Source organism: Triturus cristatus, chromosome 11 (genome assembly GCF_964204655.1).
Source record: "Triturus cristatus chromosome 11, aTriCri1.1, whole genome shotgun sequence".
NCBI lineage: Eukaryota > Metazoa > Chordata > Amphibia > Caudata > Salamandridae > Triturus > Triturus cristatus.
The window spans coordinates 1,105,926,094-1,105,953,157 of record NC_140594.1 but is presented as its reverse complement, the minus strand read 5'-3'; the positions used below and the strand labels follow the sequence as shown (position 1 = coordinate 1,105,953,157).

Here is a 27,064-nt window from a genome sequence, read left to right as displayed (position 1 = left end):
GTTCTCATTTAGCTCATGTCTGTAAGTCATGGGCATTCTGGTCCTTTGCAGTTTAAGGCTCCACCGACTTGAACCTATCGCCGCTCTTTCCGGTCACATTTCCTGCCAGTGATTATAGTGACCCTGCAAAATCACCCACTGAAGGAAAGTAGCCTTTTTTGGTCACCCCCACTTTTTGCCTGGTAACTAATGTGATTTCAACTGGATGTACACATGGTTTCTGCTAACCAAGTCCCTAGAGCCAGATCTCTTTCCCAAAACTGTACAGTTGCTTCTCCCAATTGGCAAAACCTTAAGCAACCTCTGGAAGTCCCTAGTAAATGGTACCTCCTGCTACCTAGGGCCTGAGGAACTAAGGAGGGCCCCTAAGGGCAGCAGCACAAATTGTGCCACCCTAAGGGTCCCCTCACAAAGCACATGCATGGCTGCTATTGCAGACTGCGTTCCTTGGTACAGGCAAAAGTGAAAACATGACATGTCACGCATCTCTGTGTGCCATACCCCCTTATACAGCATGTGATATTTTTAAGTCACCTCTACAGCAGGCCTGATAACCCTAAGGCAGGGTGCTGAATATTACATGTGAGGACATACCTGCATGAGCGGATATGCCTGTGTGCTGGTTGGTCCCAATACTGCCTGTGCAAGCAACCAGGGAAGCCATTATAAAACATGTGCTGGACACTGGTAAAAACTAGTTTCCCAGCTATATGATGGCTTCACGGAAGATAAGGATGTTTAGTATCAAACATCTCGTATTTATAAACCCACACTGATTCCAGTGAAAAAATTTACCAATACATGCACCGAGATGGCACATGAGAGGTGCTCCCTGAAAACTTGTGTGGTCAGGGAGCTGTGTGGTCAGGGAGCTGGTGTGCTCCCTGACCGGTTTCTGCCAGCCTGCCACCTGAGATGCTGTTCTGACCTCCTAGGGTGAGAGCCTCTGCTCTCAGGAGACCCAGAGCAAAAGCCTGTCCGGGAAGAGGTTGTCACTCCCCCTCCCACAGGATGACTTACTGATTAGCCTTCCTAGGCCGGCAAGATTCAAAGAGCTGTCGCCTTTCAAATGCGAATCTAGCTCCTCCTCACAGGGAGGAAATTGACCCCTTTGTCCAGTGCTCCTTTGGCACCTGGACGGGCAGGAAAATAACTATTATAAAAAACGAGTACAAAATGGGGTCTGAGGGAACACACAACCAACCTGGACCAATCCCCCTACTAATAATGTATATACGCAGAGGTCCAGGGGTCAAGAACAAGAGAACCACAAAAATACACAATTCAATAAGGCATACAGAACCTAAATGAAAATTAAACTAAAGCCTAGCCCAAGGAGTCCTTAGAAAGAGGACGTAATCCCATTACCCACCGTAGTGGCATGCTTCATCATTTGGGACCTCCTCTTAACCAAACCTGGTTTGGGTAAGGAGCTACTACTCCCAAGCCGAGTCTAAGGGAGGAGCTTGTGGATGTTTTAATCTGCGCTGGTGGAAAAACAGATCTACTAAAGATCTCCTAAGATCGATGAAGATAGCCTAGGTTAAGTGAGACCCTATAGTGCAGTGTAAACCTAAGTGTAATAAAATTGACTACAGGAAAAGAAATGTTCGAGGCATATGAGCTGCAGATTATACACTTTTGCATAGATCGCCATCTGGTGTTGGGCCCGGATGTTTGCAGTTTGTTTTTCTTCTTGGACAGTCTTTGGAAGTCACGAGTTCGGTGACTCCTCCTTCGGTCCGTACTGCGCATGGGCTTCGGCTCCATCCTCAGATTGTTTTTTTCCGCCATCGGGCTCGGATGTGATACTTCGTGCTCCGGCTTCGAACTTTTTCAGTTCGACCTTCGACGGAAAATCCTCGTCCATCGAGATTCTTAAGTCAAAGATCATCTTCTTCATCTCTCTCGGCGGCACTTCTCGATTCCAGACATCGGCACCGGCCTTCGGGCCTCTCTCGACTCCGGTCTCGGACGATGGAAAGGACTCCTTTTAAAAAGTGCCCAAAATGTGGGTCTAAATTTCCCCACACCGACCAGCATCAGGTGTGTAACCTCTGCCTCTCTCCCGAACACGAGGCCCGAGACTGCCCCGCCTGCAAGACTTTTTTTCGATCGAAAAAGACCATCTGGGATCGAAGAGCTCGACGCACCATGGCGCACTCATCGACTTCGGCTCCACCCGACATCTTCGGAGACGACACCGGAGCTTCGGGGCAGCAGCACACAAAGCAGGAGGAAGAACTCGTCAGCGCTTCCGAGGCCGACGACTCCGACCAGGAGGAGATCCCACCGGCGCAGAGGGTCGTGAGTACTCTACCCCCTCCCACTCCCGTACCCACACCGAAAGAGACTCCGGTTGCGCCTAGGGAAAACCAAACATACAACTTCTATCACCCCACCTTCGGGCCCGGTGTCGAAGCATCATAAGTCTCCCGGCGGCTCGGGCTCGAGCCAGCCTACTCCTGGTGCCGAAAAACACCGTTCGGCACCGAAGAAAACCAAACCCAGTTCGGCTCCGAAGCCATCGGGCTCGAAACCTGCACTCTCGGTGTCGGCAAAACATAAGCATAAGCCCCGACGCTCCGGCGCCGAAGCCTGCCTCGGCACCGAAGAAATCGGAGGCCTCGAAAAAACATGGCGTGGAGAAACCATCGAAGCCCTCGACTTCGACAGACGATTCGGTGCCAGAAGAACTATTTACGCCAGATCCTTATCAAAAAACTTTAACAAAGGATCCAAAGACTGGGCATTTAACTTTGTCTTCTAAAAAACGACATTTAAACAAGCCAGATCCTCCTCCACCGCAAAAACGGAAGGACTCTGCCACATCTCCCTTCAGAGTACCCTCCCCACCACCTCCTCCACCTTCTCCACCTCCTCCACCTCCCATATCTCCGCAACATTTGCCTCACCGCTCTCCAACCCCATCTCCAGACCCTAATTATGGAGATCCAGATTATGATCCGGCAGACGCCCCACTAGACCCCACACCTCCAGGGACACCAGACCCATGGGAGGATTACCACAACCCCGATGTACCAGATATGCCTCAAGATGACATTTATCCATCCAGGCCATCTCCTCCAGAGGACTCCCTGGGGTTCCACCACTTAATACAGCGGGCGGCACACTACCATGGGGTAGAATTACACAGCGAGTCAGTTGAGGACGATTTCCTACTGGACACTTTTGACATACAAGATAAGGCCACAGCAATACTGCCCATGCTAAAAGGAGTAACCAAACATGCTGGAGTAACCAAACATGCTGCAGAGGTGTTCAAGGACCCAGTCAGAGCTAGGGTATTAAACCCCAGGATAGAGAAAAAATATAAAGCAACCCCCACAGATCCTGCATATATTAAAGGACCTGCTCCCTTAGACTCATTAGTGGTATCCACAGCTAGGAAGCGGTCTAACTCTCAATCCTCAGGGGAGGCTCCACCACCAGATAAGGAGTCAAAGCTCTTAGATGCGTCTGGTAAACGCACTGCCTCGCAAGCTGCAAATATGTGGCGCATCGCCAACACGCAGGCACTGCTTGCACGTTATGATAGAGCACATTACGATGAGCTGGAGGCTATCATGCAACACCTCCCAGACAAACATAAACACAGGGCTCATGAGCTAATACAGGAGGGAAAGCTCATTACCAACACCTCAATTAAATGTGCCCTCGACGCAGCAGACACAGCTTCTAGAGCTATAAACACCAGTGTTTTGCTTCGTCGTCATGCCTGGCTCAGAATCTCAGGTTTTAAGCCAGAAGTCCAGGCATCTATATTAAATCACCCCTTTGACCAACAACACCTGTTTGGTCCAAAGGTGGACGAAGCATTGGAGAAAATGGAAAAGGACACGGATACAGCAAAGTCTATGGGGGCATTACAATCCCATACCCCTAGACGTTCATTTCGTCGTTCCTCCTTTCAGGGCACAGGCAGAGGTTACTCTGCCGATAGCGCCTCTACTTCCTACAAGTCCCCTCCTCAGAATACCTTCTCCAAGGGCTATCAAAGAGGTGGATATAGGGGACACAATAATAAGGGCAGGGGCAAAACCAACAACACCCGTTCTGCCTCACCGCCCGCCCAATGACTTTCCCCCGCTCCCCCCAGACCATTCCACTCCAGTCGGGGGCAGACTACGGCATTTTCTTCCCACCTGGGAGACCATAACATCAGACAAATGGGTGACACAAATTGTTCAGTCAGGCTACTGTCTCGAACTAACATCTACCCCACCCAATATTCCACCCAGGCACCGTACAATGTCACCAGAACACACCACACTGCTCAAACAGGAGGTGATCTCCCTCCTCCAAAAACAAGCTATAGAGCAGGTCCCCGTCAATCAGCAAAATTTAGGGGTCTACTCTCTGTATTTTCTAATACCAAAGAGAGACGAGACCCTGCGGCCCATTCTGGACCTCCGGCCTCTAAATGCATACATACATTCGGACCATTTCCACATGGTCACCCTCCAACAAGTTCTCCCACTCCTCTGTCAGGGAGACTTTCTCACTACATTGGACTTGAAAGACGCATACTTTCATATTCCAATACACCCTTCTCACAGAAAGTACCTCAGGTTTGTGGTGGACGGTCAGCATTACCAATTCAAGGTTCTCCCCTTCGGGGTCACAACCGCACCACGGGTGTTTACCAAATGCTTAGCGGTAGTAGCAGCACACCTCAGACGACAACACATTCACGTCTTCCCTTACTTAGACGACTGGCTGATAAACGGTGAACCATCAAAAGTCCCACCTCATACCATCTCACACAAAGCAATATCTCGGGGCCACTATAGACACCTCCAAGGCTATAGCCTATCCCAATTCAGCCAGAATCGCAAGCATACAAGCCTTGCGCCAAACATTCATTCTTCAGCACTCTCTCCCAGCAAGAGTGTTTATGAAGCTAATAGGGATGATGGCATCTTGCATCTTCATAGTGCCCCATGCAAGACTCCACATGCGTCCACTCCAAGAGTGCCTAGCACGGCAGTGGAACCAGGCCCAGGGACAGCTGACGGATCTGGTGTTGGTGGACGGCCGCACCCATCACTCTCTGCAGTGGTGGAACACCACAAACCTTTCCAAAGGGCGGCCGTTCCTGGACCCGGTTCCTCAGGTGATTCTAACAACGGACGCATCGCTCTCCGGCTGGGGAGCGCACCTTCTACACCTCACAGTGCAAGGTCTATGGACGCCACAGCAAAAGTCACTCCACATCAACCATCTGGAGCTATTGGCGATCTTTCTAGCCCTGAAATCCTTTCAGGAACAAATTTCAGCCAAAGCAGTCCTCATTCGCACAGACAATATGACTGCAATGTATTTTATTCAAAAACAGGGGGGGACACACTCTCCCCAGCTCTCCCGCTTAGCACAGAGCATATGGAGATGGGCAATTCCACCAAAAATCTTTCTCCTGGCACAACACGTCCCAGGCATACAAAACACCATGGCAGATCTGCTCAGCAGACAAACGCAGCAAATGCACGAATGGGAACTGCATCCACAAGTTCTTCGCCCATTCTTCCACATTCCACAAGTGGGGGCATCCTCAGATAGACCTCTTCGCCACCCACGAGAACAAAAAATGCCCAAGCTTCGCCGCCAGATACCCACACCCATTGTCCAAAGGCAATGCAATATGGATGAACTGGTCAGGCAAATTTGCATACACCTTTCCACCTCTCCCGCTAATTCCATTAGTGGTAAGGAAGCTACAACAGCACTCCCTCACACTCATTCTGGTAGCTCCAACATGGGCCAGGTACCACACTACTACAGCTATCGGTGGTACCACATCAAAAACTGCACCTGTCCCCATGCCTCCTTACCCAGAACCATGGAGAAATCAGGCACCCGGACCCAGCTCAGCTCAACCTTGCGATCTGGCTCCTGAAATCTTAGAATTTGGATACCTTAACCTTCCCCCTGATTGCATGAACATTATCAAAGAAGCCAGACGTCCTACCACTCGAGCATGCTATGCCGCAAAGTGGAAGAGATTTGTTGTTTACTGTCGTAACAATACAATCAACCCTTTAGATGTATCCATACAGCACATCATATGCTATCTGCTGCATCTTCAAAGGTGTAACCTGGCATATTCATCCATACGTCTACACCTAGCAGCAATTGCTGCTTACCTACAAAACAGACAGCATTTATCACTGTTCAGAGTGCCTGCTATTAAAGCCTTTATGGAAGGCCTTAAATGAGTAATTCCACCCAGGGCACCACCTTCCCCTGTATGGAATCTAAACGTAGTTCTTACAAGGCTAATGGGTCCGCCTTTCGAAACAATGCATAAATGTGAGTTACAGTTCCTCACTTGGAAAATAGCTTTCCTTGTAGCTATCACTTCCCTTAGAAGGGTTAGTGAGATACAAGCGTTCACTATACAGGAACCCTTTTTACAGATACATCACAGCAAGGTGATACTTCGCACAAATCCAAAATTTCTGCCTAAGGTCATTTCCCCCTTCCATCTTAATCAATCGGTGGAATTACCGTTTTTTTTCTCGCAACCTCAATCTGTTGCGGAAAGGGCTCTACATACACTTGATGTTAAAAGGGCTTTACTGTACTACATACAAAGAACGCAACCTTTCAGAAAGACGAAACAATTGTTTGTCTCCTTTTCTCCACCGCATAAAGGCAACCCCATCTCTAAATCAGGGATAGCTAGGTGGATTGTAAAGTGCATACAAATTTGGTATCACAAAGCAAAAAGAACATTATCTGTTCCACCTAAAGCCCACTCTACAAGAAAGATAGGGGCTTCTATGGCTTTTCTAGGGAACATACCCTTAGATGACATCTGCAAAGCAGCCACATGGTCAACACCGCACACCTTCACAAAACATTACTGTGTAGACGTGCACTCCAAACAACAAGCTAGTGTGGGCCAGGCTGTACTAAAGACACTATTTCAAACCACTGCAACGGATACCGGTGGTCGTCGCTAGGGCTGGGTACTGCTATATAATCTATGCAAAAGTGTATAATCTGCAGCTCATATGCCTCGAACGGAATATGCTACTTACCAGTATGCATCTGTTCTTGGCATGTAGAGCTGCTGATCTATACACGCCCACCCGCCTCCCCGGCTACCTGTATCCGTTCCAGTCTATCTTATTTAGATACAACACACATGGGTTTCTTACTATTATCACTACGCTCCATCTTTTCCCTGCTGGCGAAAAACAATCTGAGGATGGAGCCGAAGCCCATGCGCTGTACGGACCGAAGGAGGAGTCACCGAACTCGTGACTTCCAAAGACTGTCCAAGAAGAAAAACAAACTGCAAACATCTGGGCCCAACACCAGATGGCGATCTATGCAAAAGTGTATAGATCTGCAGCTCTACATGCCAAGAACAGATGCATACTGGTAAGTAGCATATTCCTACTTTAAAAGAGAATTTCCCTGTGCCAATATTAAAAAGCAGAGTAGTGACGCGATCTACCAAAATTCGCGAACGCGTTCACAAAAAAACAAGAAAAGGTCTACATGTTTCAGCCAAAGGAGATCAATTATGATCAAGGCTTTCTTCAGGACCAGACATCAAAAACTACTGCAACTGCGAACTGGCGCATAAGGCGCTAGTGTGAACTTGTGTCCAAATAAGGTCAAATGGAACAATACAACCTTGTACCTCAGGATCAATTCCAAGATTTGAAATCCTACCGGTCAAGAAGGTAAGTACCCGTAATTAAATCGGGACTGAGCCTACCGCTCCTGGTAGCAACTCAGGGCGTGAGGCAACGCTCTCTCCGTCGCTGCCCCGAGCCTCCTTCCTCGATGCTGGATCTCCTTTGGCTGAAACACGTAGACCTTTTCTTGGTTTTTTGTGAACGTGTTCGCGAATTTTGGTAGATCGCGTCACTACTCTGCTTTTTAATATTGGCACAGGGAAATTCTCTATTAAAGTAATTTCTTTTCCTGTAGTCAATTTTATTACACTTAGGTTTACACTGCACTATAGGGTCTCACTTAACCTAGGCTATCTTCATCGATCTTGAGGAGATCTTTAGTAGATCTGTTTTTCCACCAGCGCACATTAAAACATCCGCAAGCTCCTCCCTTAGACTCGGCTTGGGAGTAGTAGCTCCTTAGCCAAACCAGGTTTGGTTAAGAGGAGGTCCCAAATGATGAAGCATGCCACTACGGTGGGTGATGGGATTACGTCCTCTTTTTAAGGACTCCTTGGGCTAGGCTTTAGCTTAATTTTCATTTAGGTTCTGTATGCCTTATTGAATTGTGTATTTTTGTGGTTGTCTTGTTCTTGACCCCTGGACTTCTGCGTATATACATAGGAAAATTAACTAGTCAGGTATGTGTGCCACCCCCAGGCTAGTACCACCCCTAAGGTGGGCTAAACTGAGGTGGATACTGTAGGAAGCTGGCTCTGTATATACTATACCAAAGTGAGGTCAAGTGTGCACAGAGTCCAGGAAGTCCCCAGAGGTATAGCAGAGGCTAAATTAGGTAAGAACTAACAGCTCTGTTTGTGGTAGTGTTTGCGATCAGTTAGCCTTATCCAGAGGGTGTGTTAAGCATTTATTGTATTCACTCAATCAAGGACTGATACACACACTCAGAGACAGAATCCGGACCAATGAGGTAAATATAAAAAAGATATACTTATGTTTTATTTTAGAACCTAGCAGGACACAGGTGACTAAAATATACTTTCAAATGCAAGACGGTTCAAGGAAATGCAGTTGTACTAGAAGTTGTTACAGGTTTGTATCACTTTTAAATGCAGTTTGTATCATGCAGTAAGTACTTTAAGATTACTTTTTAGGTACTTCAGTATTACTTTGAGTACTGGGGGTGGTATGCCTAGTTACCACACATTAGAATCTCTACATCGTGGTAAGTATGACTTTTTATACTTTGCAATAGGAATTCATTCTCTACATACAACACGGTTCAACACTTGGACATTTTTTAGGCCCAAAATCTCTTTACATGGGTTCCTATAGGGAAAAAGTGTTAACAGTTTTGGAGGTAAGTACCCGACTTACAAGGGTGAGTTTTGGGGTTAGGACCAAGGTTCCCCAAAGTCTAGATGGGCACTCAAGTTGCACCACCAGTGGCACTGGGGCGGCCGGGTGCAGAGTGCAGGAGCCGAATGTTAGCCAATGGGGCGAAGTGGGGCCTTCGGTTAGGGACTGTTGACATGCAGGCCATTTAGGTCTGGGAGCCAAGCTCCTGGGGTAAAGGTCAGCACTGCAGGGGCCAATGACCATCACAGGAGCTGCACCGCTAGCGGCACTCGGGCGGCCGGGTGCAGGTGTCAAAACGGACGTCGGGGACCCAGTGCTTTCTAATGAAGGCCTTTGGTTTCAGAAAGATGCTGCAGGCTCAGGCAGGGAGACTTACTGAAGGCGACCACTGGCTGGAGAGGTAAGTAGGGATCTGAAGGGATGCCTGGACACTGTCGGTTTAGCAACCCAAGGCTGTGGGGCGTCGGGTGCAGGGGTGTCTTCTGGTGTCTGGTTTTCTTCAGAGAAGAGTTCAGGGAGTCCTGAGTAAGGTCGGGGGATTACCAGATCCCAGGTCAAGATCGCGAGGGAGACCTCCATGGGGTGTTGGGCCACTCGAAGTCGGGCTGCAGGCGTCGGGTGAGGAGTGGTGCAGAGTCGCGGAGTTGAGGGAATCCTGATTCTGGAGGCGAGTCTTTGGTTGAGCAAATCCACTGTTCACGGGAAACAGTCTGTGAGAAGGTTGCAGGGCAGGTCCTCTGGGCTATGGGGGTTGCTGGCTGCTGGACTTACCGGGGTTCTTGCTGTAGGCAGGTCATAGAAGGGACAGGCCGATAGGGCTGGGGCCATGGGAGTTGGTGTCCTCTTCTCCTTCCTGGGTCAGCACGGCTCTTCGGTCCTTCTTCTTTCTTCCTCGAATCTGAGGAGGCAAGGTTCAGGGTCGCCCCTAAATACTAGATATAGGGAATTAAAGGGGTGTGCAGGTCGGAACCAATAGGTCCTTTCCTTGGGGTGGGTACACCCCCTATTATGCCACCCTTCAGTGGGAGGTTGCATGAGCCTCTTCCTAATTGGCTGAGTCCCCACATCTTCAAGATGGAGGGGACTCAGATGTATGCTTCACCGTGTCTCCCCCACCTGAGGGCATAGGTGGGCACACCTCTCTTCCTAGCTTGGATTTCCTGCTGATTCTCCCGCCCAAAGTGGTGGCCAGAACCAATGGGAGCCACTTGTTGGGGGCAGCAAAAGGCAGGGCCAGCGTCCAAAAACGTCAGGCCTTCGAAGCTTCCCCTCTCGTGGACCCAGCCCATCCTGGGGGAGGTGGCATGACACATTTGCCCAGGATGGCCTTTTATTTCTGGACCCAGAGAGCGGAGGCTCTCTTCCCAGGGGTTCAGAAACCTGTCTATTGGTGGCAAATTGCGGGCAGCCATTCAGGAACCACACCAGGGCTGGTTGATTTTCAGCTTGAGATGTTTGCTACCAAACTTCCCAGTTTTAAAGCCATTATGGAACTGTGAAGTAAAGTTGGAGCGACCAACTCCCAGACCATATACTCTTTATGGCTTTACTACACTCACAATATCTAAGAATGGACTTAGACACTGTAGCGGTACAGGGCTCGTGCCACTGTACCCTCACCTTAGGGCCAGTGCACCCTGCCAGAGGGGTGACTTACTAAGGCCTTAGGCAGTGGATTGCAAGCATGGCACACAGGGATTTTTGCCATGTTGACTCTTCACATTTCTCTGCACCAAAACACGCAACCTGCAGTGGCAGTGTGTGTGGGTTAAGGTGCAAGGCCTCTAAGGGTGGCACAATAGATGCTGGAGCCCTAGGGACCTGCATTTGTCTCAGTGCCCTTTGTACCCATGGCACCTTTTACTAGGGGCTTACCTATGTCCAGGGATTGTGCCAATTGTTGGGACAAAGGTACAGTCTTGGGAAAAAATACAGGCCCTGGGAACCTGATTGGCAGGGACCCAGGGCACATCAAGTCAGGTTGCATCAATGTCAGGCAGAAAAGTGGGGGGTGACCATGCAAAAAGGGGCACTTTCCTACACCCCCCCCCACCCCAAATGAAAGAGGATGAGACAAACCTTTCCCTACCGTGTTTTCATTGCCCAATCTGGAAGGGCCATCTGCATTGGCATGGGCAGTCTGCAGGTCTATTTTCCACTGTAACATCTATTCCCTACAGGGATATGGACCACCTCAAAAGTTTTGGGTTTTCTCCTTTCATCTACATTAGTCATCTGAGAGGTCAGTGGTCAGTTTAAAGTAGGAAGTGAGTACCAGACAGGTATGGTCTCGGCTTCTTTAGGGACCAAACAACAGAAAGGCCTCCCTCTCAATGACACCCAACGCTGCTCCCTGGGGAGTAGCCTTTTGCTTATTAGAGCAGCAGTATGGTCTTGTCCATCATCATTTGTCTGGAATAGAACATCTCCTATTCCTAGCTCAGATGCATCAGTCTTCACTATGAACTCTTTGGAGTAATCTGGATTATTGAGAATAGGTGCTGAGCACGTTGCCTCTTTTAGGGTGTCAAAAGCCTTTTGACAGCCAACTGTCCAGTTCAATTTCTTGGGCATCTTGTTGGAGGGAAGTTCTGTGAGGGGAGTCACAATGGACCCATATCCCCTCACAAACCTCCGATAGTACCCAGTCAAGCCAAGGAATGCCGTGACTTGGGCCTGGGTTATTGGAGCTCCCCAGTCTCGAAAGGTCTGGATTTTGGGTTAAAGGGGTTGAACTTGGCCTCTACCTACAAGGTGGCCAAAGTACACAACAGTTCCCTGCCGTATCTGGCACTTGGCTGCCTTGATAGTTAGGCCTGCAGCTTGCAGGACCTGTTAAACGTTCCCCAGGTGGGCTAGGTGATCCTGCCAGGAAGAGCTAAATACAGCAATATCATCAAGATAAGCTGCACTTTTTTCTCCAGGATAGGGTGAGGACCACTCCATTTGTCCTGGAGGGCCATTGGTGCCACTGGCTACAAAACCCACACCTGTTGCCCTGGTTGAAATTCTACCAGTGCAGCCTTTTGGTCATTCTAGAGCTTCTGGAGCTCCTGGCTGGCCTCAAGGTGTTTGGATGCTTTCTGCATGTACTGGAACGGGGCCTAGTACATAGACCACTACATCTTGCTTTGGTACATGATGGGGCCTCTCCCATCCTTTCCTCACAAGTGAGGATGGTCCCCTTACAGGGTGGCCAAACAGAAGATCAAAGGGTGAACACCATACTTTCTTCTGAGGCATCTCTCTGTAGGCAAAAAGTAGGCAAGGTAACAGAAATCCCATCTCCTTTTGAGTTCTTCAGGGCGTCCCATTATCATGCCTTTCAATGTCTTGTTAAATCTTTCAACAATGCCTTTGGTTTGTGTGTGGTAAGGTGTTGTGAACTTGTAGATCACTCCACACTCATCCGACATGTTTTAAGTATGCAGACAGGCAGTTGGAACCTCTGTCTGATACTACCTCCTTAGGAAACTCTCCCTTGGTAAAGACACCAATGAGAGCCTTAGCTACCACGGGGGCTGTAGTAGTCCTGAGGGAAATGGCTTGAGGATACCTAGTAGCATGATTCACTACTACTAGCATGAACTTGTTTCCTGAGGCTGTGGGAGGTTCAAGTGGACTCACTATATCCACTTCTACCCTCTCAAAGGGTACCCCAATCACTGGTAGTGGGATTAAGGGGGCCTTTGGGTGTCCTGTTTGGCCACTGGCTTGACAGGAAGCACAGGCGCTTACAAACTCCTTCACTTTTTGGGGACATCTGGGGCCAATTGAAGTGGGTGACCAATCTTCCCAAGTTTTGGTCTGGCCCAGATGTCCAGCTAGAGGGGTCTCATGGGCTAAAGTGAATAGAAACTCCTTATACAGTTGAGGCACTACCATGCTCCTAGTGGCACCAGGTTTGTGGTCTCTGGCCTCAGTGTACAGGAGTCCTTCCACCCAATATACCTTGTGGGAGCCACTCACATCTCCCTGCTCCTGTGCAGCAGCTTGCTGCCTCAGGCCTTCAGGAGTGGGGCAGACCTGATAGGGAACAGCTGTGCCCTGACAGTTGTTCCCTATAGGGTCCCATTGGCCCCAAGAGCTCTACCTAGTAAGGTTCAAGCTCCATGGGATCAGTTCTCTCTGGGGCTGACAAGTCCTCTCCCTGAGGAGAGGGGACCTGACTTTGTTGGTGTATGGGATCTGTTTCACCAGTCTATTTACCTTTCCTCTTAGGAGGGCGGGCCATCATTTCAGGCTCCAATGATCCTTGTTCACCCTGTGCTAGGCACTGTGCTCTGGTTTTCACACACACTATCTCAGGGTTTTTCAGCATGGCTGCATGTGTCTTTCTCTCTACCTCAGCCCAAGTTGAGGTTTCCAGATCATTTCCAAGCAGGCAGGCGGCTGGAAATTTTGGAGAGATCACTACCTGTTGCAGGCCAGCAACCCCCGCAGTCTAAGATCACATTGCCATGGTATGGTTAGTGGTGACACTGTCAGCATTAGTAACTGGATATGTTTTTCCAGTTAGGTATTGCTCTGGGAAAACCAGTGTATCTCTCACCATAGTGACACTGGCACCTGTATCCCTCAGGGCCTCTATCTTAGTCCCATTCACTAAGGGGTACTGCAGGTATTTCTTTAAATTAGGGGGCCAGACAGCCAAAGTTGCTGACTCTCCATCCCCTTCAGAGACTAAAACAGCCACAGTGGGCACCCTGATTTGCTCTGGGCCCACTATTGATCTCATCTGGAGATTTGCCATACCAGTAGGCACTGGTGGTGGTCTAGGAGCTGGTATGTGGGGACAGGTAGCATCTCCAGTTTAGTGTCCCTTCTTGTTACAGTGGAAACACCAGGCCTTTGCAGGATCCAAATGTCCCCCTTGAACCCCCTAGTGGGCTGGGAAGAGTTCTTGGGCCCACCCCCCTGACCAGAATTTTAGGGGCCTTTAGAAGACTCTTGTTTTTTATCTTTCGGTTTCGCACCCTCTTTCCCCTGGGAAGGCTTTGTAACCCCTTTCTTTTGTCACCCCCAGTGGTTGTGTAGGTTACCCTTGTCTTGACCCAGTGGTCGGCCTTCTTTCCCCATTCTTGGGGAGAAATTGGACCTAGGTCTACCAGATGCTGATGTAAATTTTCATTGATGCAATTACTTAAAATGTGTTCTTTCATAAACAAATTAAACAGACTATCATAAACTTGCACTTTACTTCCAGTCAACCAACCACCTAGTTTTTTACTGAGTAGTCTACAAATTCCTCCCAGGACTGACTCTGGGATTCTGAGCCCCCCTGAACTTATTTCTATACTCCTCAGTAGTGAGTCTAAATCCCGGGTGACTTTCATGAGTTCATAGGACTCTGCTTTTGCCCCACAAAGGGTCAGAAGTCTATCTCTACACTTACCAGAGAGCAGTTCCCACAGGAGTGTCCCCAAGTGATATGTTCTCGCTTTTCTGGCTACATAACCTCTCTCAAAGGCTGTGAACCACTTGGTGATGTCATCACCATCCTCAAATTTAGGAACAATCCCTTTGGGGATTTTAGGATCCTTCTTTTTCTAAACTTTTTAAATTGCTGCCACCATTGATGGGTCCTAGGCCCATCTCTGCTCTCTCTTTTTCTAGAGCTAGGAGCCTAGTCTCTAGGTCTAGCCTTTTGGTCATCCTTACTAAAAGGAGATCCTCCTCAGTGAGGTTGTCCTTACTGTCTCACTGGTATGTCCAGTAATTTCAAGTATCTTAATTCATAGGTGACAGGCACCAGACTTTGTAAGTCACTGAACTGTCCTTGGTTTGGGCGACTGTTGAGATACCCATAATTATAGCCCTCACCGTTTGCATTGAGCACCACGTCAGAAAACATCATCATCCCTCAAGGAGTACGTTAAGCCATTGACCGGTGTGATTAAATTGTATTTAGTCGTGTCCCTTCCATCAAATGATTAAGTATCCTATAGGACTGTACTCTACAACCAAATACCCTTTCTTACAGTTGCTATGCTTCCTTTTCCAGACGGGCTTCGTAGACCTCTTTTTACATTTTTGCTTTCAGCTGTTTCCTTGGGGTGTGGGATGGGTAATGGGAGAATGTATTAGATTTTTTGATAGACCTTTAATAAGGTTTCTGTTAAATAATTTTTATTTTGAATGCATATGGTAAGAATGTATTCTATTACCCGGTTCCTTTAGTTCTTTGCCTTTTGAATTTGTGGTTAAAAGTTCTCAAATCTAAAAGAGCCTTACTCTTTATGTACCTGAAGGTTGTTCTTCAATTACTTTAAGAATTCCTTTTCCATGGTGTTTCACCATTGTCGTCTTCAGTTTGTGTTTGACTCAGGTAGATTTCCATTTGTTGTCTAGCATAGTAACTTTTACAAAATAAGCTCAAACATATGTTGTGGATTGAGGCATTAGTCCTAGAAGCTATCCTTTTAATGCCTCTATTAGCAGTGGTCTTAGTGATTTCAGATTAGACTGATCCACAAGATATCTCAATGCCAGCTTTCATTATCTTTACATTCCTGCATGAGAAGCCAATAAATGGCCATTCTGTACCAAAGTTTATTAAATTAGCCTTGCAGGGAGAGGTGGCATTGAACAATTGGGTGTTCATTTCTCTCATCTGAGAATTAGATTTTTTTAATATCCTGCTCATTCAGAAATGTGCCCATTTATAGGTTCTCATAACAATGAGTGTTTTGTATCACAGATAAAAGCAGGCACTGTTTCACCTGCCTCTCCAGTCCTTGCACTCAATAACACCATGCTTTTCTTTCTGTAGATCTTCTACTAATGTTCTTTGATACCTTGTATTATGAGGACGTGATTGAGGAGGAAGCCTTCTTCAAATGGGAGTCTAGCAAGGATCCAGCTGAGCAACAGGGCAAAGGCGTAGCACTCAAGTCTGTCACTGCTTTTTTCACGTGGTTGCCAGAAGCAGAAGACGAGTCGAACAATAACTGAAACTGGCTCGGTCATTGGGGCGGCGTCACCAAACTTTGACCTTTTTTTCACTTGACTGATTTGCATTACGAAGAATGGAATAAAACTTTCCCAAACCCCCACTGGAAATTGATGAGAGAGACGGGATACACAATCCTGTGTTCATGGAGGTGTGGAGTAGACTTGAACTCATTGGAATGGTGTTGGATTGTCAACGCCTCCCTCCATTTTCAATTCTTCCTTTTGTTTTCGTTGTCTTTTTTCTTTTTTGGGGGTTCTGTTTTGAAAGCCTGTATTGGTTTGTGACTAAATAAACGGAGTACTTGAGGAGTGCGGGACTGTAAAGACTCAATTCAGGCCCATTCACCTATGGCAACTCAGATTAATTTCTGAAGCCCTGTGCACACCATAGAAATGCTTGGCGCTGTGAAAGAAAAAAAAAACACAAAACACAATCGCCGTTATTGGGGGTAAGTTGTGGGACACTATCAAGCCAGGAAAAGCCCCCGGCCCAGAAAAGATGCGGGGGATTTGTTGAAACATGTCCCAGATGTATGGGTGCCGTATGTGAATCTTCTAACTAATGCTGTGGCATGAGGGGCACCCATTCCAGAATCGTGGAAAGGTGTAGAGGAGATAGTACCTATTTATAAGAAGGGAAGTAGAGATGACCCGGCCAACTACAGGTCCATAAGCCTGATAGATACTCTCCAAAAAATATACGCAAAGCAAATCCTGGGCAAATTAATTGGCTGAATACTATAGAATGACATACTCTCGGCCTTCCAGGCGGGCTTTAAACTACAGACCAGCACAATTGACTTAGTCTTTAGACTCTCATGTTTAACCTGGAAATACGTGAATCTGAAACTTGGGCACATATACGTTGCTTTCATTGATTTAAAAGCAGCTTTTGATTCAATTCCAAGAATTCTCCTATGGGAAACCCTGAGCAAGCAGGGTGTACCGGCAGAAATTTTATTGCAAATATCAAGGCTTCATGACGGTAATTTTGCTAAGGTACGATGGGGTTCAGGGGGAAACTTACAGAGGACATCCCTATTAAAAGGGAAGTTAGACAGGGATGTGTCTTGGTCCCAACCCTGTTTTTATTGTATGTGAACGCCTTGGTACATCATTTCCAAAAATGCCCACATTATTCTCCAAAATAAGGAGGGAACCACCTTTGCGCCCTAATGTTTGCAGATGACACAATATTAGTGTCTCAGACACCTAGGGGACTACAAAACCTCCTTGATAGTTTTAGCAACTATTGCAAACTAAAGGGCTTAGTAATAAATCCTTCTAAGACCAAATCGATGGACATCAGACCACACAAAAATTGTGATTCTCATATTACCATGACTAGAGAATCTGGATTTCATTAAAGACACGGAGGCTGACATTATGCATTATTCCTTTAATGCAGTCCAAGCAGCCGCTTACATCACAATATTAAAAGGTTCCAGAATAGAACAATAGCAACACATGAAAGGCATGAGCCATCAACAATCTGCCTCTTTTAAATGTGGAGGAAAATAAGTTCATGAAACTTGAAACATCAAAATGATCTTCTGATGAGCAGGATGAAGGAGAAGGAAGAACGAAGGTAAAACCAAAGGCCATACGACACTCGGTTAAGGAGCGTTACCTGAAAAGAGAAAGAAGTAAATATCTCTTGAATGTAAAAAATAGTGCCAAGCTTATCAAGCTAAAAGGAACAAGAGATGAAACAAGTACTGTTAATAAAAAGTACAGTAATAAACTGTAACAAAAACAGCATTAAATCATTGTAAGACCATGGGAGGGATAATGTCAGCCTCCGTGTCTTTAATGAAATCCAGATTCTCTAGTCATGGTAATATGAGAATCACAATTTCATTACAAGAACGGAGGCTACATTATGCATGTTGGTAGCTTTATAAAACAACAGCAGACATATGTTCAATAGGCTTGCAATAATGATGTGCAAAGGTGCTAGCATTTGACCAGTCAGCAGCTTTGAGAATGTCGTCCAACTTACCTCCAGACCAGAGAGATTGACTGGCCATAGCACCCCTCTAAGCGAGTGAGTTTGAAATTTCTTTAAGTCAATACCTGCTAAACTCATAACAGTCTTAACCCATCTAGCAATAGAGGTCGAGGTTATGCCTTTGTGGGGTTTAACAAAGTATATAAGTAATTGGTTAACATCCTGAGGGCGGAGAGCAAACATTCTGCGATCATACTCTCTCATGCAATCCACAACGCAAAGTTTTGGACATAAATCAAAACGTGGGTAAAAGATTGAATCAGACGTATTCTTTGTTCTTCTATAAATCTCAAATTTGATTCCGAACATGTTATAAGATCTATTCGTAATCTCCAGGGCTTTGACATCAGAGACCCTTCTGCATGAGATTAGGCATAGTAGAGTAGCCACCTTAATGGAAAGGTTTTTTTTCTATTGAGGAGAGTATTAACAGGCCAGTTATTGAAAAGATCAAGGATTAGTTTGACATCCCAAAGACTTTCATATTTAGGTTCAGGAAGTCTTCTTAAACAAATGCTTTTCATCACTCTACAAACAATTACATTTTTACCTACCGTTTTACCATTGACAAGGACATGACCAGCAGAAATAGCCGATCTATAGCAATTGATAGTTCTATAGCTGAGGCCTTTATCAAATTGTTTAACAAGGAAGTTAACTATGTCAACAATAGGTGCTTCCAAGGAATCCAGGTTCCTTTCCAGGCACCAACGTACCCAGATTTTCCATTTGTTGTTATATCTGTAGTGAGTGCCTGGGGCCCAAGACTCTCTGAGGAGAGTTGCAGCCGTCGCCGAAAGTCCTGAGATTTCATTGGATCTCCTCACACTCTCCAGGCAAGAAGGGTTAAACTCCTGTTCTGAATTGGGGGTGAACTCCTCCGTCTACGTCTGCAAGAAGATTCTCTAGGGTAGGAATTAAGAAGGGCGGGTTGCAAGCTAGTTCTAGAGTGGTGGGGAACCATGCTTGGGATGGCCAAAAGGACACGGAAGCACTGATCCTGTCTCACTATCTGAAGAACTCTCTGAATCATGGCAAAGGGAGGGAATGCGTACACCTTGGCTCCTTTCCAAGATTGTAGTAAGGCGTTGACTGCTAGAGCACCCGGGTCGGGCATCCAGCTGAAGTTGTTCTCCAGTTGAAAGGTTAGTCTGCTCGCAAATAAGTCTATCTCTAGAGGGCCCCAGATCTTGTTTAGGGTACTGAACACGGAAACATTCAGTTTCCAATTGCTGTGATCTTGAGTTCCAGTCTGCAGAAATGTTCGATTTCCCTGAAAGGTATTCCGCTTTGAAAGCGATCTTGTGTTCCAGACAGAACATCCAAAGTTTCTTTCCTAGATTTGAGAGGTCCGCAGATTTGTGCCTCTCAGATGATTTATATAGGCTACCGCTGACATGTTGTCCATCTTTAGAATGACAGACCTCCCCTGGAGAGAGTGTTTGAAGCTCATGAGGGCGTAAAGCCCAGCTGTCAGTTCTAAATAATCTATGTGGTGAGATGATTCCTCTTGTGACCAGATACCACCAGTGTTCTGATTGTGAAGGCAAGCTCCCCAGCCATGAAGGCTCGCATCTGATTCTAAAACAAACTCTGGTTTTGAACCAAAGATTGCTTTTCTATTCCACGAGTCTAGGTTCTCGAGCCACCAGGCTAATTCCGATTTGGCGTCTTAATCCAGACAGATCCGATCTCCGTACCATAGGCCAGATCTTATGGCTCTCGCCTTTACCCTTTGGAGGGCCCGATAGTTGAGGGTACTGGGAAAGATGGCTTGGATGGAGGAGGAGAGGAGACCCAGAAGTCTGGCTAGCTCTCTCAGAGATAAGTCTTGCTGTTTCAGTACGTGTCTTATTTCCTTCCTGATTTTGGTAATCTTTTTGAAAGGTAGTAAAAGGAGACATTTCAATGTGTCTACTGTGAAACCTAGGAACTCCAGAGATCTGGAAGGCGACATAATTGATTTTTCTTTGTGTATAATGATTAATCCAAAACTTTCTAGGAGATCCATCACAGTCTTCAGGTCTTTGGCTAGTTGTGAAGGATCTTGAGACATTATAAGAATGTCGTCTAAGTAAATGATTAAACGAATGCCCCTTATTCTTAGAGATGAGGCAACAGCTCTCATGACCTTGCTGAAGCACCAAGGGGCAGAGGAGAGTCCGAAGGGGAGAGCCTGAAATTGGTAAAGGTGATTTTTCCAGACAAATTGAAGAAAGGGTTGGTGGGATTCGGCCATAGGAATGGTGAAGTAAGCATCCTTTAGGTCCAGTTTGACTAGCCAGTCTCCCTCTAGAAGTAAATCCCTCAGGAGATGGATGCCCTCCATCTTGAAGTGTCTATAAACCAAATATTTGTTTAGTTCTCTTAAGTTTATGACAGGTCTCCAACCTTTGTCTTTCTTTTTTACAAGAAAGAGTGTGCTTATAAATCTTAAAGTTTCTAATGGGACCTCTATTATGGCTCCTTTCTGAAGCATAGAGGAGATCTCCTCCTCTATTATTTTTTGTTGCTCTGGAGAGAGAGGCATGTGTCTCGGGAAAGAAGTTTGTAAAGGTATGTGAGTCAAATCTATCATAAACCCATTGACAGTGTTTAAGAACCAAGGATCTTGAGTGATCAATCTCAAATTGTGAAGGAAGTATTTGAGTCTGCCACCCACTTTTTGGGGGAAAGAAGGAGAAAGGAGAGGGGAGAGAGTTCTCACTTGCAGGGTTGTTTGAGATGAAGGTTCCACGGGATCTAAATCCTCTGATGCGTTGGCCTCTAATTCTCTGGGGGTAAAATTGAGGCACGTTGTACTGCTGATACCCTCTTCCGAAACCACAGAATCTTGGAAATGGCCTTTGATTGAAGCGGCCAGAAGAGAGGTCCCGTCTTCTGGCCTGCCCAAAAAGGTTAGGATTGAAAACTCTGCGCATATTTTGCTGTGCCTTGTCCAGGGCGGTGAAAGTGGAGACGTATTTCCCCAAGGATTTAATGAGGTCTTCTCCAAAGAGTAATCCTTTTGGGTTTTGCGAGGGTTCTTTATCCGCCATGTCAGTTAGTTTTGGATTTATTTTAGTCAAAATGACTCTTTGTCTTTCTGCATTAATGCGAGCGTTGGCATTACCCAGTAGAATTAATGCTCTCTGGCTCCATCCCCTTATGACATTGGTGTTGAGAGGGGTACCATTGATGTGGCTGTAATCTGCGGAATCTAGGATTCTGGCTAATGGTCCCAGTACGTCAAGAAGACAGTCTTGGCACCCTTTCAGGGATTTTTTCATCCCTTTTCTTGGATCACTTCCAAGTTTTAATAGGAATTTAATGAGTTCAGGGTCCAAATTGGGGGTATAGCAGCTTTTATCCTCAGTAGAAGGTCTAGAGCATTCTGCTCTAAGGATGTTACGAGTGTCCCTTTCAAAGAGGTTTCTTATCCATTTTTTTATGAATTTTGCAACTTGGTCCTGAGGGAACCACTCAGAACTTCTTGGGTGTTTCATATTTAATAGGGAAAACATTTATTCCCCTAAGGGGTCAAGGATAATGTCCTTAGAGGATGATGGGAGTTCCTCTTATGGATTGTAAAATTCTTGATCATCTTCATCAAGATCAAGGACATACTCATCAGGTGTGTCTGAGGATTCTATATCATTAGATTCGTTATCTCCCATATTGTAAAGAGCATTATGATATTTTGTGCCGCTAGGGACACCCAGATGTTTCGTGCCGCTAAGGACACCTTGGGAGTTCGAGGTGCGAGGACCTCCATTAGAAGGTGAGGTGCTAAGACCTCCCTGAATTGATGAGGTGCTTGGACCTCCTATATTGCTCTTATCAATGTTTTTACTTTTCTTAAGTCTTTTACCCCTTAATTCAGTGATGTTGTCAGAGTAGGGGTTTGGAATTTCTGATATTTTGTCCTCATCAGGGAGTGACCTTTTAGAGGACATGATCTGACTTAAGGTCTCAAACATGCAGGATCTCAATTCCTTATGAAGGATTTTTTGCAGGGCTTCGTTGTCTATGTTAGGAGTAGGGGCAGAAGCCTTGTCAGAGTCAGACATGGTATATAGGAAATGTTAACTTGTAAAAAGTGGTAAAGCCCTTTAAGGAAAGATTATTAGGGAGGATTTCCCTTAATAATAGTGACAAGGTTTATAGATGAAGAAATGTCAAGAGAATAATTCCGCTCTTATTATAATTCATTTTGTTATAGAATGTTGAAAAGGCCAGTTAAATGAGGATTCCCTACTAAAACCCCTTTTTTTTTTTTTAAATAAGTTTGTAAAATAATAACTACTTGCGAGTGAAATCTGAAATAATAAAAGGTAGCGATGCACAGCCGTGTTGGAGTGCTCGGCCTGCATCGGTGGAAAGAGGTGAAAAACTGTAGTTAAATGAAGACATTAATTAGGTAAGCTCATTATGGCATGAGGAAGTAGAACAAGGATGAAATTGAAGAATAATCGTTTACACAAAAAACAATATATTAAGGTTCGATTAAACATCTAAAAATCTTTAAATATATTCAAACATTAGAAATAGTACATTAGCTGAAAGAAAAGGTAGGTTAATCTGGTCAGTCACGCAAGGATGGGACTAGGGAAGGGGGCGCAGGGAGATCTCCGTAAATTGCAGATCGGTATAGAGGCAGTAGGAAGGGGGGGTGGGGTTAAGCCACGCACAAGGGAACTTCAAAATAGAGATAAAAATTAATAATGGTAATGAAGGAAAATGAATGTATCTGCTTGGAGCCGCATTAAAAAAGGCAGATTATTGATGGCTCATGCCTTTCATGTGTTGCTATTGTTCTATTCTGGAACCTTTTAATATTGTGATTGTGATGTAAGTGGCTGCTTGGACTGCATTAAAGGAATAATGCATAATGTAGCCTCCGTTCTTGTAATGAAATTATAAAAACAAGATATCTTTGGATAGAGTACCATTAGAGTGTGTTGCCAATTTTACCTATCTCGGTGTGACACTTGATTCAAAATTGTCTTGGAAACCTCACATAAATAAGGCCCAGACAATTTTATTACAAAATTCCATCCCTATTGTCAGGAAACAGTACTCTACAGAGTCAAAGGCCATTACTCCAGCTTTGGAGGTTTACAAGTACAGAGCCCAATCTGCAGCCCATTACGGATCAGAATTATGGGGTGGAGGAAATTTAAATTCTTTAGCAACAGGGGAATACAAAATCATCCAGATGCACACATCACTTCCCCAAAATACCCCACTGACTCCCTTATTTTATGATATTGACATGAACAGATGGGAGCATCTGGCCACATTAAGATCCTTGTTTTATTGGGTTAGAATATGGACTACTGAAAAATTAAAACCATATAGGTAAGTATTAAGAGAATTATTGGGACTTGATACGAATCTAACGTTCCCTTGTTTTACCCATATGCGAAACTGTTTTTTAAAGTTGGGCCTGTCCAGGTTTTGGGCAAATCCCCACTTACTGACGCAAGATTGAAAGAATGAGCTAAATCATAGCTACTGGGATTTTATTGTGCACAAGGTCACTCTAGACTGTACCTCAGGGAGACTCACTATGCAATTTGTGTCTCACAAATTGTTCCAGAGTTTCGAACCATTCCTGGATGAAATTGAACCACAGTTAGCTAAAACTCCCTATCTGAAATTTCGATATGAGACACTCCATATCAACTCTTTCACAGCTAAATAGTCTAACTCACAAGTTGTGGGAAGGAAATCCAAATGTACCTTGTGTTCGTTAGACGCAAGTGAGGATATTGCACATATTTTATTTTTTTGCCCTTTTTATACAAAACCGGGAAGGAAATGGATAAAGACTCTGTGCCTGAACTTGATGACGAGGAAGCATATTGAGGCTCTAAGAATGTTAAAAACATATAGCTCAAAGCTTATAGTATTTGGTGTTAGTAGATTCTTACTTGTCGCAAATTATTCAAGGAAGAAGAGAGGGCTAAAGTTTTAAAAATCTTTTAATTACAAATGCAATCTATATCTGTGTACTGTATCTGATTTTAGACTATATTTCCAAAATTAATATATTCGGTAAAGTCTTTTTAGTATTACTAAATCCATCTAGTTGTAGCATGATGGTAATATTTTAGTGCCTGATGAATATACTGTTGTAAGCATAACCACAATTGTGAAAAAACTAATTAACTACTTTGGCTGTATTACTCAAGGATGTATTAAGAAAAGATGCTGGGTATATCCAAATGTACTCAATGTGATTACATAAGTGGAAACTTTCTTAGATAAAACGGGAATCTTTATCTTGTGTATTATCGGCAACATTAATTCTGTTTTTAAGAATTTTATCATGTATTAATTGTGCAGGAATGATTCTTTGAATCGAAATAAAGACAAAATGACTGACATATATAATGATTACAAGATTTTGTGTGGTTTGGGGTTTGGACCCTATTAATTATTTTTTTCCTGAAGGGGTTTGTATAGCTGAAGAGATGGTTCAAACCTTGTTATGGATTATTATAAAACTTTATTTTTTATTCAAGTTCAAAAGGTACGTTTATTTAGATCATCGGTCTTTAAACCACATAAAACACGATATGTTGATTAAAATTCTAAAACGGAACCATCGAAAAAGCTTCATGAAAAACTTGTTTTCCTAACATCAATCTTAATTTTGTTAAAAACAATTCCATACACAATTTATAAGCGCAAACCAATATACATATGTGATCCAACATTTTAATTTCTATTTAAAACATTTAAAATTACCCAATTTAAAAACTCTATTTATCAGTCCTCGGTCCACTCCTTCATTCCCTATTCCATAAGGAACCTTTTAGCAGCCTGGATAAACTTTGCCACTGCTATTGTAATATCAAGGAACTGCATGTCTATAAGGAGCTCAATTGCTTGCGTCCGTGACCTAATGCCATACTTTAAAAAAACTGGACATAAAAACAGTTTACGATAGCTAGCAATATTTGGCAATCCATTAAAATGTGTAAACAGGTAAATTGTATGCCCATCCCACATGTAGATCTACCGTCAGGCTCCATCAGTATCCTTTTTATTTTATCATTTGCACGAGCGGGATTAAAGCCTAATCTCACCCTTAATAATTCCATTCTGAGCCATTGATTTTGTAAAGTGTCTAGATAAGGGTACCAAGTGTCATTCCTCCAGCTATTTATCATAAATTGCACAGACTCTTTTTGTCTTAGATACTCCATATCCATAAGTCTCGACTTTTCCTTCCCCAAGGATTTTAGTACACTTTTAGGTTCTTCAATATGCAGGGACAGGGGATCGATTTTTCACCTTCAGATTGACACAGATGGAGAAGAGCTTCTTTCTTATTACTTTTGCCCACTTTATTTCACTCTGCTGAATCTCCTTCATACACCATCATGACACTTTCGCATCTTCACCTGACCCCAGCCGTTTCCAAAACCTAAGTAAGTTCACTTGAACCTGGACATTCCATGACAGCAAGTCTAGCTCCATCCTAATAGCCTGTATCATTGATGAGCTAGGCAATGACATCAATGCTTTTTTTTTTTTATAATCAAGTTTATTGGATTTTTTAGGGAACAAAAATACATTGGTAGCAAAGTAGACACATTATTCAGATACAGTACAAACAAAAGAAGGTGACAGAGACCAATAAGGCACTTGTGAAATGAGTATAACACTTGCTTTTAAACATTCATCTACCCGATACACTCGAGCCACTCAGACGGACAGTAAGTTGAACCATTAGCCCCATATTTTGCCAAAAAGTTCGGGGCATCCCCGGGCCTCGAAAAGGGGCTCCTCCTGAGTTCCACACCAGTCCACTCCCCTTCTCCATTTTCGCATAGTAGGTGGCTTGGCTTGGGACCAGAGCGCTGCAATATCGCGCTTCGCCACCACTACTGCCGTTCCCAGGAAGCGCTTATCGGCCCGGGATCCCTCAAGGCTGTCAAACACCCCCAGGATCAGGCGCAGCGGGTCGTGGGGGACCTCCCACCCTAGGGTTTGTGTAAGCTCGAGTTCCACCCCCGACCAGAACGGCGCAAGGACGGGACACTGCCACACTATGTGGTAAAAATCCACCGAAGTGTGGCTGCAGCGCGTGCAGGATGGGGAGGGCCGCATGCGGGCGCTGTACAAGCGTGCTGGGGTGAGGTATGCTGTGTGGAGATAATAGAGTTGGACTAGACGCAACTTGGAGGAGGTTGTCAAGTTCTTGGGGGCCATAAGGGCATCCCTCAAATCCGTGTCCTCCAAGGGACCCAGTCACCCCTCCCAGCAGGCACGAAGCAGGTCTAGGGATGCGGGGCCATTGTTCACCAAGGAGCGATAAATCCGTGATACTCCCCCTCTGCCCAGGTTCCCCATCATCACTTGGGCCTCCAGGGGGCTAAATTCCGGTAACGAGGTGGGGGATGGAATGTGGGCTTGGAGGGCATGCCTTAGCTGTAAGTATTTGTGAAATAGGGAGGAGTGGAGGGAGTGACGGTGTTGTAAGTCTGCAAACGATCTGACATGGTCCCCCACCCAGACGTCTCCCAGTAGCGATATCCCGATGTGGCCCCATCGACGGAAGCCTTGGAGAGCCAAGACCTCCTCCAACCAAGCCCCACTCCACAGAGGCGTCTGTCTGGTGAGTTTCCGGACCCACTTTACGTGGCGCAAGGCAGCTCGCCATGCCCTAAGCACAGCTCTGGTGACGGGGGAAGAGCCTGTGGCACGGGGCTCCCATACAGGTAGGCTTGGATCTGTGCAAAGTCCAGTGACCTCATTTCCACCCGGTACGTCGGGTCGGACCAGCCGCCCGCGAACTAGTCGTGGATCATGATGAGCCTCGTGGCCAGGTAGTAGAGGTGAAGATTGGTCACCCCCATGCCCCTGTCGTAGGGGGGTATGCGGCAATGTGCTAGGGACATTTGCGGCCTCCCTCCTCCCCACAAAAAACTGGTGCGGACACCATCCAGTTCCCGAAACCAACCGCCTGGGAGATGAGTGGTAATATTTTGTAAGATGTATAGGAAGCGGGGGAGGACCATCATTTTAAAAAGGGCACTCCTGCCAAGGGGGTTGAGAGGGAGAGATTGCCATT

The 27,064-nt window shown here is 45.5% G+C and overlaps 1 protein-coding gene across 5 annotated transcripts in view; it reads left to right on the top strand.

Annotated features, from left to right (window-relative positions):
- The window catches only part of LOC146786088 (eukaryotic translation initiation factor 4 gamma 1-like), a 647,727-nt gene that overhangs the window by 464,364 nt on the left and 156,299 nt on the right, over window positions 1-27,064 (top strand). Inside the window, exon 10 of one of the 5 annotated variants that reach the window (XM_085635546.1) lies at window positions 15,805-17,617. The exons of 2 other annotated variants lie outside the window; for them this stretch is intronic. In XM_085635546.1, the coding sequence (XP_085491672.1) occupies window positions 15,805-15,826 (22 nt within the window). In that variant the 3' untranslated portion in view covers window positions 15,827-17,617. Of the gene's footprint in view, window positions 1-15,804; window positions 17,618-27,064 lie in introns of those variants that run through there. 2 more of the 5 variants (XM_085635547.1, XM_085635545.1) reach the window with 2 other exon arrangements.